At 35.4% G+C, this 13946-nt stretch overlaps 1 protein-coding gene across 1 annotated transcript; it reads left to right on the plus strand.

Moving 5' to 3' along the window:
- LOC137024953 (zinc finger protein 721-like) lies at positions 1–10832 on the plus strand. The gene is made up of 3 exons (XM_067392926.1): positions 1–31; positions 2778–2908; positions 8191–10832. The coding sequence occupies exons 2-3, from the start codon at positions 2824–2826 to the stop codon at positions 10221–10223; spliced, it is 2118 nt and encodes a 705-aa protein (XP_067249027.1). The 5' UTR covers positions 1–31; positions 2778–2823; the 3' UTR covers positions 10224–10832.
- The last annotated feature ends 3114 nt before the right edge of the window (positions 10833–13946 follow it).

The following is a 13946-nucleotide window of genomic DNA, read 5'->3' on the forward strand; positions in this document are numbered from 1 at the left end:
CCTGCATCTGTTGGGATTCGGCTGAAGAAAGGTTTGTGTTTTAAAACAGTTAAGCTGTTTAAATCTGTACAAGCCGTTCAAGAAGTTTATAGTTTTTTTTTTTTTTTTATAATAGATGCAAAATTAATTATCATTGAATGTGACATTATAAAATGCTAAATATAACATTAAGGATTGTTAAGTAAAACGCATCCACGCATAAGTAATAGAAAATGTGCGTCTCATTTCGTAAACACAACAGTAGTCTTTATGGAGAAACTGAGCTTTTCGAAACTCCGAGTCAATCGAATTAGTGATTCAATGCGTTCAACATCTGCTTGTTAAAAGTGTACGAGTCCGTTCACACAGAACGCGCTTTTCCATTACTCTGACATACTTTTTTTATAGTTTTCCTATGTAAACTAGCGACAGAAGAACGTCTTTAAGCGTCTCACGCGTGCAAATAAAAAAGGTAACTTTTTGTAAACGATCTCTAGACCTTTTAGGCGTGTTTTTTAGTTTCACAGACCTGCGTCTACCGTTTTTAACAGCAAAATCGCGTTCTATGTGAACAGCTGTTCTGCCGAATAGATTGTGCTACAAACGCTAAATTTGTTTTGTTTTAAGGCAGAGAACGTGAATAAAAACAACGAAAACAAAAACTTGAGGAATGACAACTTTTATAAAGCATTCATGTCATCCACAAGTTATTAAATTAAAAAATAAATCATATGCTTAAATATCAAATTTAAATATAAAGTTACTTTTTAATATTTTTGGCTAATCATGCCATTTAAAGCTTTGTGAAACCCAAAAGCACATTTTATGTTTTTATATATATATTACGGCTGTCAAATGATTAATCGCATACAAAATAAATGTTTGAGTTTGCCTAATATATGTGCGAGTACTGTGTGTAATTATTATGTATATATAAATACAAACACATTTATGTATATATTTGAGAAATACTTACAAGTACATGTATTTATTTATATTTTTATAGAATTTGTATTATATATAAATACAAATATTTTGTACATAAATAACAAAATTCTCTTAAATATATACATAAATTTGTGTGTATTTATATATACATAATAATTACACACAGTACTCACACATATATTAGGCAAACTCAAACTTTTATTTTGTATGTGATTAATCGCGATTAATCGTTTGACAGCCGTAATATATATATATATATATATATATATATATATATATATAAAAAATGTGCTAATAAAAAAAAACATAAAATGTGCTTTTGGGTTTCACAAAGAATAAATAATATAAATATATATATATAATAAAAAAATAAATAATATATATATATATATATACACACACATTACCGCTCAAAAGTTTGGGATCAGTAACCATACAGTAAAAAACAGTAATATTGTGAAAAATGATTACAATTTAAAATGACTATTTTCTATTTAAAAATATTTTAAAATGTAATTTATTCCTGTAATGGCAAAGCTGAATTTTCAGCATCATTACTCCAGTCTTCAGTGTCGCATGATCCCTCAGAAATCATTCTAATATGATGTTGAAAACAGTTGTGTACTTTTTTTTTTCAGGATTCCTTGATGAATAGACAGTTCAAAAGAACAGCATTTATCTGAAATACAAAGCTTCTGTAGCATTATACACTACCGTTCAAAAGTTTGAATTTTTTGTTTTTGTTTTTGAAAATAAACTAAAGAAATTAATACTTTTATTCAGCAAGGATGCATTAAATCAATCAAAAGTGACAGTAAAGACATTGATAATGTTACAAAAGATTAGATTTCAGATAAACACTGTTCTTTTGAATTTTCTATTCATCAAAGAATCCAGAAAAAATATATATATATATTGTACACAAATATTTTGTACAATTGTAAACAACAAATGTTTCTTGAGCAGCAGATCAGCATATTAGAATGATTTCTGAAGGATCATGTGACACTGAAGACTGGAGTAACGATGCTGAAAATTCAGCTTTGCATCACAGGAATAAATTACATTTTAAAATATTTTCAAATAGAAAAGTCATTTTAAATTGTAATAATATTTCACAATATTACTGTTTTTACGGTATTTTTAATTAAGTAAATGCACCCTTGGTGAGCAGACAGAACTTCTTTTAAAATCATTAAAAATCTTACCGATCCATGTAAATATATATTATGTATGTATGTATAAATAGTATGCGTGTGTGTACATCCATCATCCGGTTCTGAGTATTCTCTGCCTTCATTCATGAGAAAGAGCTTGTTCAATCCAATCCCTGCACATTTTCTCATTGCAACAACACAAATTGATGTTTGTGCTTTCCCGCAACGTGACCAGAGCTGAAGTTTAGGTGCATGTGTGTTGGTTTGCTGTGACCTACCAACACACATGGAAAATATGTTTGTAGGAAACATTTCATAACGGAGAGCTTTTTTAATTCGGTACTGGTTGAATCCAGGTTTGCCGATCGTAAGATTACAAAATTAAGAGCATTATAATACTTTGCAATGGGAGATAGAATTACACAAGTCTGTGCTAAAATGACATTGTTTTATTAACTATTTCAGCATTTCTATGCAAAATAATCTTTCAATTAGATACATAGCTATTGTACAGTAAACATTTGAAGTGGATCAAAAAGTAGGTTTTAGGACAACTTTGAAAGGTTTTGATCCACTTCAAATGTTGACTACTGTACCTTTTATAAATATAGTCTTTACAAAGAGCTACCAGTGTGAGACTTTTCATTTAGCTTTATTCTCATCTTATACATGACAAAATGTCTATACCCACAGAAAAACTCCTGGTGAAGCAGCTGAGATCCACGTGACCGTTTTAAAGATGGCGTTTATTAAAGTGGAGAGTGAAGACCTGAAGATTGAAGAAACATTCAGTGTGAAACAAGAAGATACTGAGGAACAAACAGGTTGGTTTCATTCTCAAAGCTGAACTCAGTCATTTGATCCTTATTTAAATGTTCAGCTCTACAGAAATAAATGATATTTTTGAAGATTGTCATATGAGAGTCCTAATTAAAGTGGTTTTATTTAGCATTTAGTGGGTCCCTCATGTGGACAGACATGTTGAGATCACATAACCAAACAAATACTATTGCTGCCTTCGAATGAACTTGTAAAAGATCGTACTTCCTCTTTGGGCATTTATGACGTCACTCATTAAATTAGGGAAAATAATAATATATATAATATAATTACGGTGGCCAAATAAGCTCAACACGCTACAAATGAGGAAAACATGCAAATAGAAAAAAACACCAGCACATAAAGAAAACATCTTCATCAGTTTGACAACACATGCACTGCAAAAGTTCACAATACATGCAAATACAGAAACGTGCTGCAAATAGCATATACCAGGCCCAGCGATCTCAAGCCCTACTGCGATGATCTGGATGATGATGATTAGGCTACTTTTAGAATTAAATTAATAGTTTAATTTGCCCCACAATAATTTATAGCGCATCATGCATAACAGACACTCTGTAATAAGATTAGCTAACTCCTCATTTAAAAAAAAAACTTGTTTAACACCTACATCCTTTTTTTTTTAAGTAATAAATTAAGGTTAAATAGTGTTATCATAACATTTTGAAGTAGAGCTGTCATTGCTGAGCTTTTAGTTTCACTTTCTGCAGTAAATAATAATAGAGGTTATGCATCGACGTAACTTTCCCACCAGAACACGCTCCCTCAGCTGGACTGAGTAGCAAAAGAACCTGTTGCGTGACTGGATTTAAGAGGGGAAACTGCGAAAAAGCGAGTAAACCAAACGAATTACACTATAGGTTGGACTCAAAAGTGTTTCTTACAGCTTGTCAAATAAACCTAATCCATGGATATTGACATGTAAGCCAGGAGTCGTGTTTCCTGACATTTATATGTGCCTGATTTGACGCCGGGGAAATACATAAAGCAAATCGGCCTGTGAATATTTTATATAATTACAATAGGTTGATTTGGGCCCACTCAGAAACCATGTGCGTCCCACAGCCACCAGCCTTGGCATCACTATAGACAGTGATTTTAAACTGGATAAACAAATTAAGTGTCGTAAAATCGTTTTTTTTTTTTCATCTTCGTCTTTTATCTAAGATCACACCTATTTTATCTTTTAAACATTTTGAGCAAGTCATGCATGCTTTTATTTCGTCATGTCTGGACTACTGTACTGTACTGGTTCCTAAGACCAGACTTAAAATCAGGGGGACCGGGCCTTCTCTGTGGTCGGCCCCAGACTAGAGCTTAGATTCTCTGCCCGAGCCCGGACTCGGCCGATATTTCCCGCCAACGTCCTCGGGCCGGGCCGGGTCGGGCCGGGCCCTTGATAAAGCACGTCACGTGTCATGCGCAGCGTCTCGTCCACTCGCAGTCTCGCACGCGTGACGCATCACACCTGCTGTGCGTGCTGTAGCCTACTATTCAGTAGCTTAAAGCCTCGTTTACACTGCACGCGTGTGCGGCACGTAATGGCTGCGACGCGGCTACCGGAGCTGATTCGCGGCTACTCTAGTCAATGCTCGTGTTTACACCAGCCGCGCTGCGGTGCGTTTGAGAAGCGTCCCAGAAGGGGCTCACTGCGCCGCTTCGCTAAAGATAGGCGCCTCGCCTATTTTTGACGCGCAGCTCAAATACAAAATAAAGTCAAAATAATCCTATAAACTCCTGCTGATATTTCACATCACTACAATCAAAATATAACCATTTAGCCATTAAAAACATTAAAAATTTAACGAAAACAATGTTGGCCAGGCTAATCTAGTGGTCTCGCGAATCCAGCCGCTTCGCTTCTGAAATGCTTCTGGTGTGAGTTGACACCGCGCAGAAGACGGAACAAAACCTTGTCGGACCAATACGAACAGTGTAAACGAGGCTTAAGTACAACATGGAGCTTGAAGAAGCAAAGAAAAAAATTAAAACAGGAGAATTAACTTTGAGCAAGTCTGGAGGAAAATCTAGTTTTAATAAACAACGCAGTTTACATGCTTCTTCCTTGTTGTAGGCCTATTATTCATTAAGATAATAATTAATAGATGAACGCACAATTATGAACTTGATAAATGTTACAGAGATGTTTACTATGCACAAACAAATGCTTTTCAACTTACATGTGCAAAATTCAGAATTAAATGAATGTGCTGCAATTTGTACAAAAAGAGTCTTTAGTCTACGTGTTTTAGCCATTAAATAAGCACATTTAGTTTAAGTTTTGTTTTGAAGAAATATTTTCTTTAAATTGAATTTCGTTTAGTATAAATTGTATCTTAATTTTAATACATTTTTCATCATCCAATTACCTGGATTTAATACGTAAAAAGCAATATAGCAGACAATGTAATTATGACATGGAGGCGCCGGCGCGCCGCGGTCACACACCTTTTGAAACTGGTAACACACGCTGTCACCGAATTTACAAATGCACATCTTGCTTGTTGCTCACACACATATTATGTTGAAATAACAATATGTTGAAGTAACATTATTAATAATAATTAATCTTTAAGAATATTTGATTGAATGCTGAATGTTGAGCTTGTTCAATTTAAAATTAAAACTTTAATTATGATAATTAAAATAATTTAATATTTAATATTGAGTGGACAATTTTTGCTCATTTATTAATAGTATTTATATAATTTATATAACTGCGCAGCTCCCCCCTGTAGCCTAAATGATCTAGCACAGCAGCACCTGCGTTAAAAAAAAAAAAAAAAAAAAATCTGGCGCCGCCCCTGGTTATAACGGCCCACATATTAAAAATGGTCGGGTTTAAATCGGGCTCTGGCTCATAATTACAGTGGACGTGTCGGGCCGGGCCGGGCTCGGACACAACGTGCTCGGGCTCTGGTAGGGTCGGGCTTGATTTGTTGGGCCCGATCTAAGCTCTACCCCAGACTGTGGAACGCTCTGCCTTCCCAGGCTAGGACGGCCACCACAGTTGAATGTTTTAAGTCTCGTCTTAAGACCCACTTTTATTCTGCGTGAGATGTGTGGTCCTGTGTCTTTTATTGGTTTGTTTTATTTTTTTTTAATTGAATACTTATTTATTTATATGCCTTTTTATTGTATTGCTCTTATTCGATTTTACTAGTTTTTATTGTTTGAATAGAGCATTTATTTCTTATTATTTTTTAAATTTTGTGCAGCACTTTACCAGACGCGAATGAAGCGTTAAGCGCAAGTGATTTACATGTTAAGTCAAAGCAAAGATGCAATTCGCTGTCGCTGTAAGATACATCTTCATACTTTTATAGAAACTAGGGCTGTCACGATATTGGATTTTTCACACCACGGTTATTGTGGCCAAAAAATATCACGGTATCGATATATTGCGATATTTATAGAATCCTTGGGGGGACACAGAATGAGAAGTGACATTAATATATTTACACAGCATTTACAATTTGTCTACATAAATTTAATTTAATATTTAAATAAATTTTTCTAATTTTAACTTTTTAATGTCCCTTAAATATGAAACTAAACTAAACTGCCAGTAGGTGGCAGCAAGTCACTGTCTTAATGAGTGAGTGAGTCAAACGATTTGTTCAAATGACTGATTCATGACTTCATTCAGGAACGAAGCTCGGATTCATTCATTCTAAACGTGGATTCAGTCAGTATAACAAAAACATTTCTGTTGCATGGGGCTTTGTTCTGCTGTTCATACTTTTGAAATTTTCGTTTTTTTAATTTAATTTTTTTCGGGTGTGTGGACTGAGCCTCTCGCTCTCATGCTCGGAATAGCTGCGCGCTGCGTCTTCTTGTTTGACAGGCGTCAGCTTTAAGGTGCAATACTGCCATCTGAGAGCTCAACCAGGTACTGGCACTGGAGTATTTACATGTCATGATATCATAAGAGTCCTATTCATTTTAAATATCGTGGTTATCGCCAATACCGGTATAATCGTCACACCCTAAATTAACACAATATCGATATTTCATGCTTTGAATATCACGGTTATCGTCAAAACCGGTATATTGCGACACCCCTAATAGAAACAGGAATAAAAATGATCTTGCTTGGAAGAAAGTGAGTGAGTGAGGAATTCGGACAATCTGGTAAGTTGTAAAAAACGGTCTTTACTCAATTTGAGCTATATAAATGTAAATATTGAGACTACAAGCTAACTAAAGCTGGCAAATTTAGCTTATTCACCGTGTTATACAACTACTTTCCCGCTGACAAGTTGTATATTTCTTCAGAGGAGTTGTGTGGAAGAGTCTGGGACACATATTTAAAGAAGGGGGAGAGCCCCTCTCATGACGCGAATTCGCGTCTGTTGTGAAGTGAATTTCATGCACGAATGAAGTGAGTAAACTCAAAATGTTCAAGCGTCTAACTACGCGCGAAAGGCACGATTTATTTGCGCAAGTCGCGTCTCGTGTGAACACCCCATAAGACTTTATGAAAACCATATGTGGATTGCCCGCTGTCTAACGGTTATTTTACTCAATTCTTATGACTAATAACACAGCATCAAGTTAGGAAAGTGCAATTTATCGCAAACAATGTACTGGAAAACCCAGTATTTTGGCGTGAATGGCATGGCTCATCACAATAGCACAAACAGTTTAAATATTGTTTTCAATATAAAAATTTATCCAGACAACTTTGTAAAAAATGTTGCTTTAATATTTTTGAGAATACTGTTGAGCAAACATGTATTTGTACATGGTAAAATTTTTTTAAAAAAATATACATTTTTGTGAATGTGTAGTTATTCCAACTTTTACATAATACACTTAACTTTGAGAGTTGTTAAGTTTTGGCAGGTTGTGAGGGGCTAAAGAACTGAGTATCATTGACATAACATTGTGAAATCCAATGTCCCTTAGAAACGTGCTTCCCAAGCCTGGTCCTGTAATTCCCCCAAAATTGCAACAACAACAAAAAAAAGTCTCTCTTATCTGACTTGGAGTTTTTTACTAGTGAGCTGATGAGTTGTATCAGGTGTATTTGATTAGGGAGACATCTATGTAATAAATATGCATTGCTGGGGATACTTCAGGACCGGGGTTGAGAACCACTGCCTCAATGGGAAAAGCAGAAGACCTAATAATGAGCTCTGTGGCACTCCATACCTGTTTGAAATTGACTAGTTTTACATTGATTTTGATGTTCATTGCTTTGGGCCATTAAACAGGGTTTAACTTGCATTTGTATTCATTTATTTTTTTTTCACTTTAGAACTGATGGCCTTGAATGAGGATACTGAAGTACTGAATAAAATGGAAGAGAAAGATCAGAATGAGAAACATGATTTCACAACTGTAGAAAAATCATTTAGGTGTTCACAGACTGAAAAGACTTCATCACAAAAAAGAGCTCAGAAGACAGGAACTGGATGTTATTTCACCTGCCAACAGTGTGGAAAAAGTTACAACAGAAAAGCAACCCTTAATTATCACATGAGACTTCACACTGGAGAAAAGCTGTCGACTTGCCATCAATGCGGAACAAAATTCACTAGAAAAATATATCTAGACAGGCACTTTAGAATTCACACTGGAGAGAAGCCTTTCACCTGCAACCTCTGTGGAAAAAATTTCAGCAGTAAAGGAAACCTTAATTGCCACATGAAAATTCACACTGGAGAGAAGCCTTACAAATGCCCTCAATGTGGAAAGTGTTTTACACAAAAACAAGCTTCTGATGCCCACATAAGAATTCACACTGGAGAGAAGCCTTTCACATGCAACCAGTGTGGAAAAAGGTTCAGCAGTAAAGGAAACCTTAATTACCACAAGAAAATTCACACTGGAGAGAAGCTTTACACGTGCCATCAATGTGAAAAGAGTTTTACATATAAACAAGGTCTTAATGGCCACATTATGAGAATTCATACTGGAGAGAAGCCTTTCACATGCCAGCAGTGTGGAAAGAGTTTAAAAAACCATAGAAACCTTCAAGACCACATGAGAATTCACACAGGAGAGAAGCCATTTACTTGCCAGCAGTGTGGAAAGAGTTTCACTCAAAAAACTACTCTTACCTCCCACATGAGAGTTCACACTAAAGAACGCCCTTTTGCCTGTGAACAATGTGGAAAAGGTTTCACTCAAAAAGGATACGTGAAAATACATATGAGAATTCACTTTAAAGAGACCGCATTCACATGCCAACAATGTGGAAAAGGTTTCATTAAAAAAATAAGACTTAAAGAGCACATGAGAGTTCACACTGGAGAGAACCCTTACACATGCCAACATTGTGGAAAAGGTTTCTTTCAGAAAGGAAGCCTTAAAGATCACATGAGAATACACACTGGAGAGAACCCTTACACATGCCAACAATGTGGAAAAAGTTTCACTCAAAAAGGAAACCTGAAAGTCCATATGAGAGTTCACACTGGAGAGAAGCCTTACACCTGCCAACATTGTGGAAAAAGTTTTTCTAAAAAAACAAGCCTTGACAGCCACACAAGAATTCACACTGGAGAAAAGCCTTTCAAATGCTCCCAGTGTGAAAAGAGTTTTAAACGAAAAGTAAGCCTTACTAACCACATGTCAATTCACACTGGAGAGAAGCCGTTATGTGATCAATGTGGAAAGAGTTTCAGATTTTTAGCAGACCTTAATTACCACATGAGGATTCACTCAAAAGAGAACAGTTATATATGTCATAAGTGTGGAAAAAGTTTCACAAACAAAGAAGACCTTAAGAATCATGTTGAAATTCACATTGGAGATAAGCCTTTCATGTGTCATCACTGTGGAAAGACATTCAAAAACAATGCAAACCTTCAGATTCACATAAAAATTCACACTGGAGAGAAGCCTTTCTCCTGTCTTCAGTGTGGAAAGAGTTTCACAGCTAAAGGAAACCTTAACATTCACTCAAGGGTTCATACTGGAGAGAGGCCTTACAGTTGTCTTAGGTGTGAGATGACTTTCAGATATCACAGAGACCTGAAATTACATTTGCAAACTCATTCTAGTAAGAAATTACAAAGATCTGAGTGTGACAAGAGTTTAATGAAAAGGAGCAATTCAAGAAATCACCTGCACATTCACTCTGGAGGAAGGCCATTTAGTTGTGATCAGTGTAAAAAGAAATTTCTTTTGCCATTACATTTAAAGATACATATGAAAAGTCACACAGATGTGAGACCCTATTCTTGTTCTTTTTGTAGAAAGTGTTTTAAATGGCTCAGCAATTTAAAATGGCACCAGAAATTATCTACCTGTGTGAAATCAAAGCTACGTTCATGTCACCGATGAATTTGGCCCAAATTGGATTTTTGCTCAAATGTTGTTTTGTTTTTGTTTTTTTGTTTTTTTTAAGTTTGTACACATGACCTTCTAAATGTGGCCTGTTTCAGATACTCCACAATGTTCAGTGATTTGGTCATATTCAATTCTTCTGTTTTCATCTTTCGTCTTTTTTGCCTTGATTTTTATTGATTTTTTTTTTTTTTTTTTTTATGCCTGTGGCAGCACCTAACAATGTCCTTTTGCTATAGTTTAAAATATTCAGCGGTTGTGGTAGGTGTCCTACAACTTCTATTGTATAGAATTGTTGCTTATAAATTTCAATATAATACTTAGATTCATACAATATGTTTATTTCTATCTACATTGCATTCAGAAAGAAATCAGACCACTTTGTTTTTTATTTTGTTTTCCTTAGGTAAAAAAATTATTCAAAAGCATTTTAGCATATTACCCATCATAGCCAGGGTTGGGAACTACTGCATTAGAGGATTCCCCCTCAGGAAATCTAAAATTTAATTTGATAATTGTGTTTTGGTCATCTGTCAAGAGCAATGTTTCAGTTTTTTAGTTTCCTCTTTCAGCAGCACCAGGTCTGTGGTGATAACAAATAAAAAAATGTACCCCCAGTTTAATAGCTCAAAGCAAATAACATCAAAACATTTAGACATTTAAAGAGGTCATGAACTCACAGGAGTTTTGGCGAGAGTCCAGAGCACTCTTGCTGTTTGAGTGACTTCCAATTATTGTAAAGGGAGCATTCTTTAATCACTTTTAATATATAATTTAATCAGTTTAAATAACAGATTATTTTCATCTTACTAAGAGAAACAATAGAATTTGACCACCAGTATTAACTCCGATGGAAAATCAGCAAAAATGTCAAAATCAGCACAAATGTCAAACATTACATAAAGCACCATCACTTCGAAGAAATTATATTTGAAAAACTTGAGTAATACTGAAGTTATTACTGTAAATTACAGCAACACCTCCTCCTTTGCCTTCCAGACGCGGCTCATGTCGATAATAATAACCTTGAGGGCTAGACTCATTTACAGTAATGTAATTGTCTGGTTGTAGCTAAGTCTCTTTCAAACACAGCACATCTAATTTATTATCTGTGATATAATTTACAATAAGTGCCTTTGTAGAAAGGGATCTAATATTCAGCAACCCAAGCTTTATCATTTGTTTATCAGTATTATATCTGTTTCTTATTTGTTGAACATCAATTAAATTTTAAATAAAATGGGTTTGGGAGTTTTTTGTATTTACTAATTTGGGTTACAGACAGTCTTTAAGTGATGATGTCTAGGGGAAAGAGTCTCTTCAGTGGTGTGAAAAAGTGCTGATTTTTTTTTTTTTTTTTTTGCATGTTTGTCACACTTTAATGTTTCAGATCATCAACCAAATTTAAATATGAATCAAAGAAATTGTTTTTCATTTTGTTATGAAGGGAAAACAAAATCCAAACCCACATGGCCCTGTGTGAAAAAGTGCTTGCCCCCTAAACCTAATAATTGGTTGGGCCACCCTTAGCAGCAACAACTGCAATCAAGCATTTGCTATAACTTGCAATGAGTCTGTTACAGCGCTGTGGAGGAATTTTGGCCCACTCATCTTTACAGAATTGTTGTAACTCAGCCACATTGGAGGGTTTTCGAGCATGAACCGCCTTTTTAAGGTCATGTCACAGCATCTCAATAGGATTGAGGTCAGGACTTTGACTAGGCCACTCCAAAGTCTTCATTTTTTTTTTTTTTTTTCAGCCATTCAGAGGTGGACTTGCTGGTGTGTTTTGGATCATTGTTCTGCTGCAGAACCCAAGTTCGCTTCAGCTTGAGGTCATGAACAGATGACCGGACATTGTCCTTTGATTTTTTGGTAGACAGCAGAATTCATGGTTTCATTTATCACAGCAATTCTTCCAGGTCCTGAAGCAGCAAAACAGCCCCAGACCATCACACTACCACCACCATATTTTACTGTTGGTATGATGTTCTTTTTCTGAAATGCTGTTACTTTTACGCCAGACGTAATGGGACACATACCTCCCAAAAATTTCAACTATTGTCCCGTCAGTATTTTCCCAAAAGTCTTGGGAAAATCATCAAGATTTTTTTCTGGCAAAACTGAGACGAGCCTTTATGTTCTTTTTGCTCAGCAGTGGTTTTCGTCTTGGAACTTGTCTTTTGCCCAGTCTCTTTCTTATGGTGTAGTCATGAACACTGGCCTTAACTGAGGCAAGTGAGGCCTGCAGTTCTTTGGATGTAGGGTCTCTTGTGGCCTCTTGGATGAGTCATCGCTGTGCTCTTGGGGTAATTTTAGTCACCCGGCCACTCCTGAGATGGTTCACCACTGTTTCACCATTTGTGGATAATGTCTCTCAATGTGGTTCGCTGGAGTCCCAAAGCTTTAGAAATGGCTTTATAACCTTTTCCAGACTGATAGATCTCAATTACTTTTTTTCTCATTTGTTCCTGAATTTCTTTGGATCTCAACATGATGTGTAGCTTTTGAGGATCTTTTGGTCTAACTTCACTTTGTCATACAGGTCCTATTTAAGTGATTTCTAGATTGCGAACAGGTGTGGCAGTAATCAGGCCAGGGTGTGGCTAGAGAAACTGAACTCAGGTGTGATAAACCACAGTTAAGTTTTGTTTTAATAGCGGGGGAGTAAGCACTTTTTCACACAGGGCCATGTGAATTTGGATTTTGTTTTCCCTTCATAATAAAAACCTTCATTTAAAAACTGCATGTTGCGTTTACTTACTGTTATCTTTGATTCATATTTAAATTTGGTTGATGATCTGAAACATTAAAGTGTGACAAACATGCAAAAAAAATCAGGACTTTTTCACACCACTGTATGTATACACAGACATACAAAAAAAAAAATACACCTCAACCTCACAAGAACATACAAAGTCGAGAGAAAACTCTAGAAACATATAAAGTCGTAAAATAACAAGATCTAAATTATTAAAAAACAGCAATTAAATAAATCCTTATAAAAAAAGATTTAATATCAAAATCCTCATTCAACCCTGATGATGACAAAGTATTTAGTCTGTAAATCCAAAAACATTCTCTTTGTGACAGCTTCCTCTCGTAATCACCCCCCTCAATGTTTTTTTTTCCCTCTATACCAATGTATTGTGTATATATATATATATATATATATATATATATATATATATATATATATATATATATATTATATATATATATATATATATATTATATATATATTATATATACATGAATGGACTGGGACCCAAAATCGGCCCTGGCATTTTGGCCCAGACCAGCCCACCACCACATAAGATCACAAATACCAACCGTCCTTGCGCTCCCCTGCCCTGAATATGTATACCAACTCCTACTCTTTAAAACTACTAACGCCATGTAATATGTAAGCAAGATTCACTGAGAGTTGACACATTAAATACTGTACATCAAAATAAATTGTAAACTTACCCAATCAAAAAGGATGCAGGTGAACTCCTTGTACATCTTGTCTGTGTGCGTGTGACAGAGAGAGAGAGAGGGAGAGAGAGAGAGAGAGAGAGAGAGACAGAGAAGGATGGTAAAAGATTGATCAGTGATTGATAAAAGTAGCAGTTTATAAACTGACATAAGAAAGGATTAATCCGATGATCACTGTTTTCCAAGCAAAGTGGTGTTGAATAAATTTTAAACTCAGAAAAGTCAAAAGGAGCCCTGTGA

This window comes from Chanodichthys erythropterus, chromosome 8 (assembly GCF_024489055.1).
Source record: "Chanodichthys erythropterus isolate Z2021 chromosome 8, ASM2448905v1, whole genome shotgun sequence".
Lineage (NCBI taxonomy): Eukaryota > Metazoa > Chordata > Actinopteri > Cypriniformes > Xenocyprididae > Chanodichthys > Chanodichthys erythropterus.

What these genes read in the sequence shown, in the direction of transcription:
- LOC137024953 (XM_067392926.1), top strand. Translation starts at nt 2,824, where the DNA reads ATGGCGTTTATTAAAGTGGAGAGTGAAGACCTGAAGATTGAAGAAACA. An exon ending in AGATACTGAGGAACAAACAG is followed by an intron (nt 2,909 to 8,190) that starts GTTGGTTTCATT and finishes TTTTCACTTTAG; the next exon opens with AACTGATGGCCTTGAATGAG.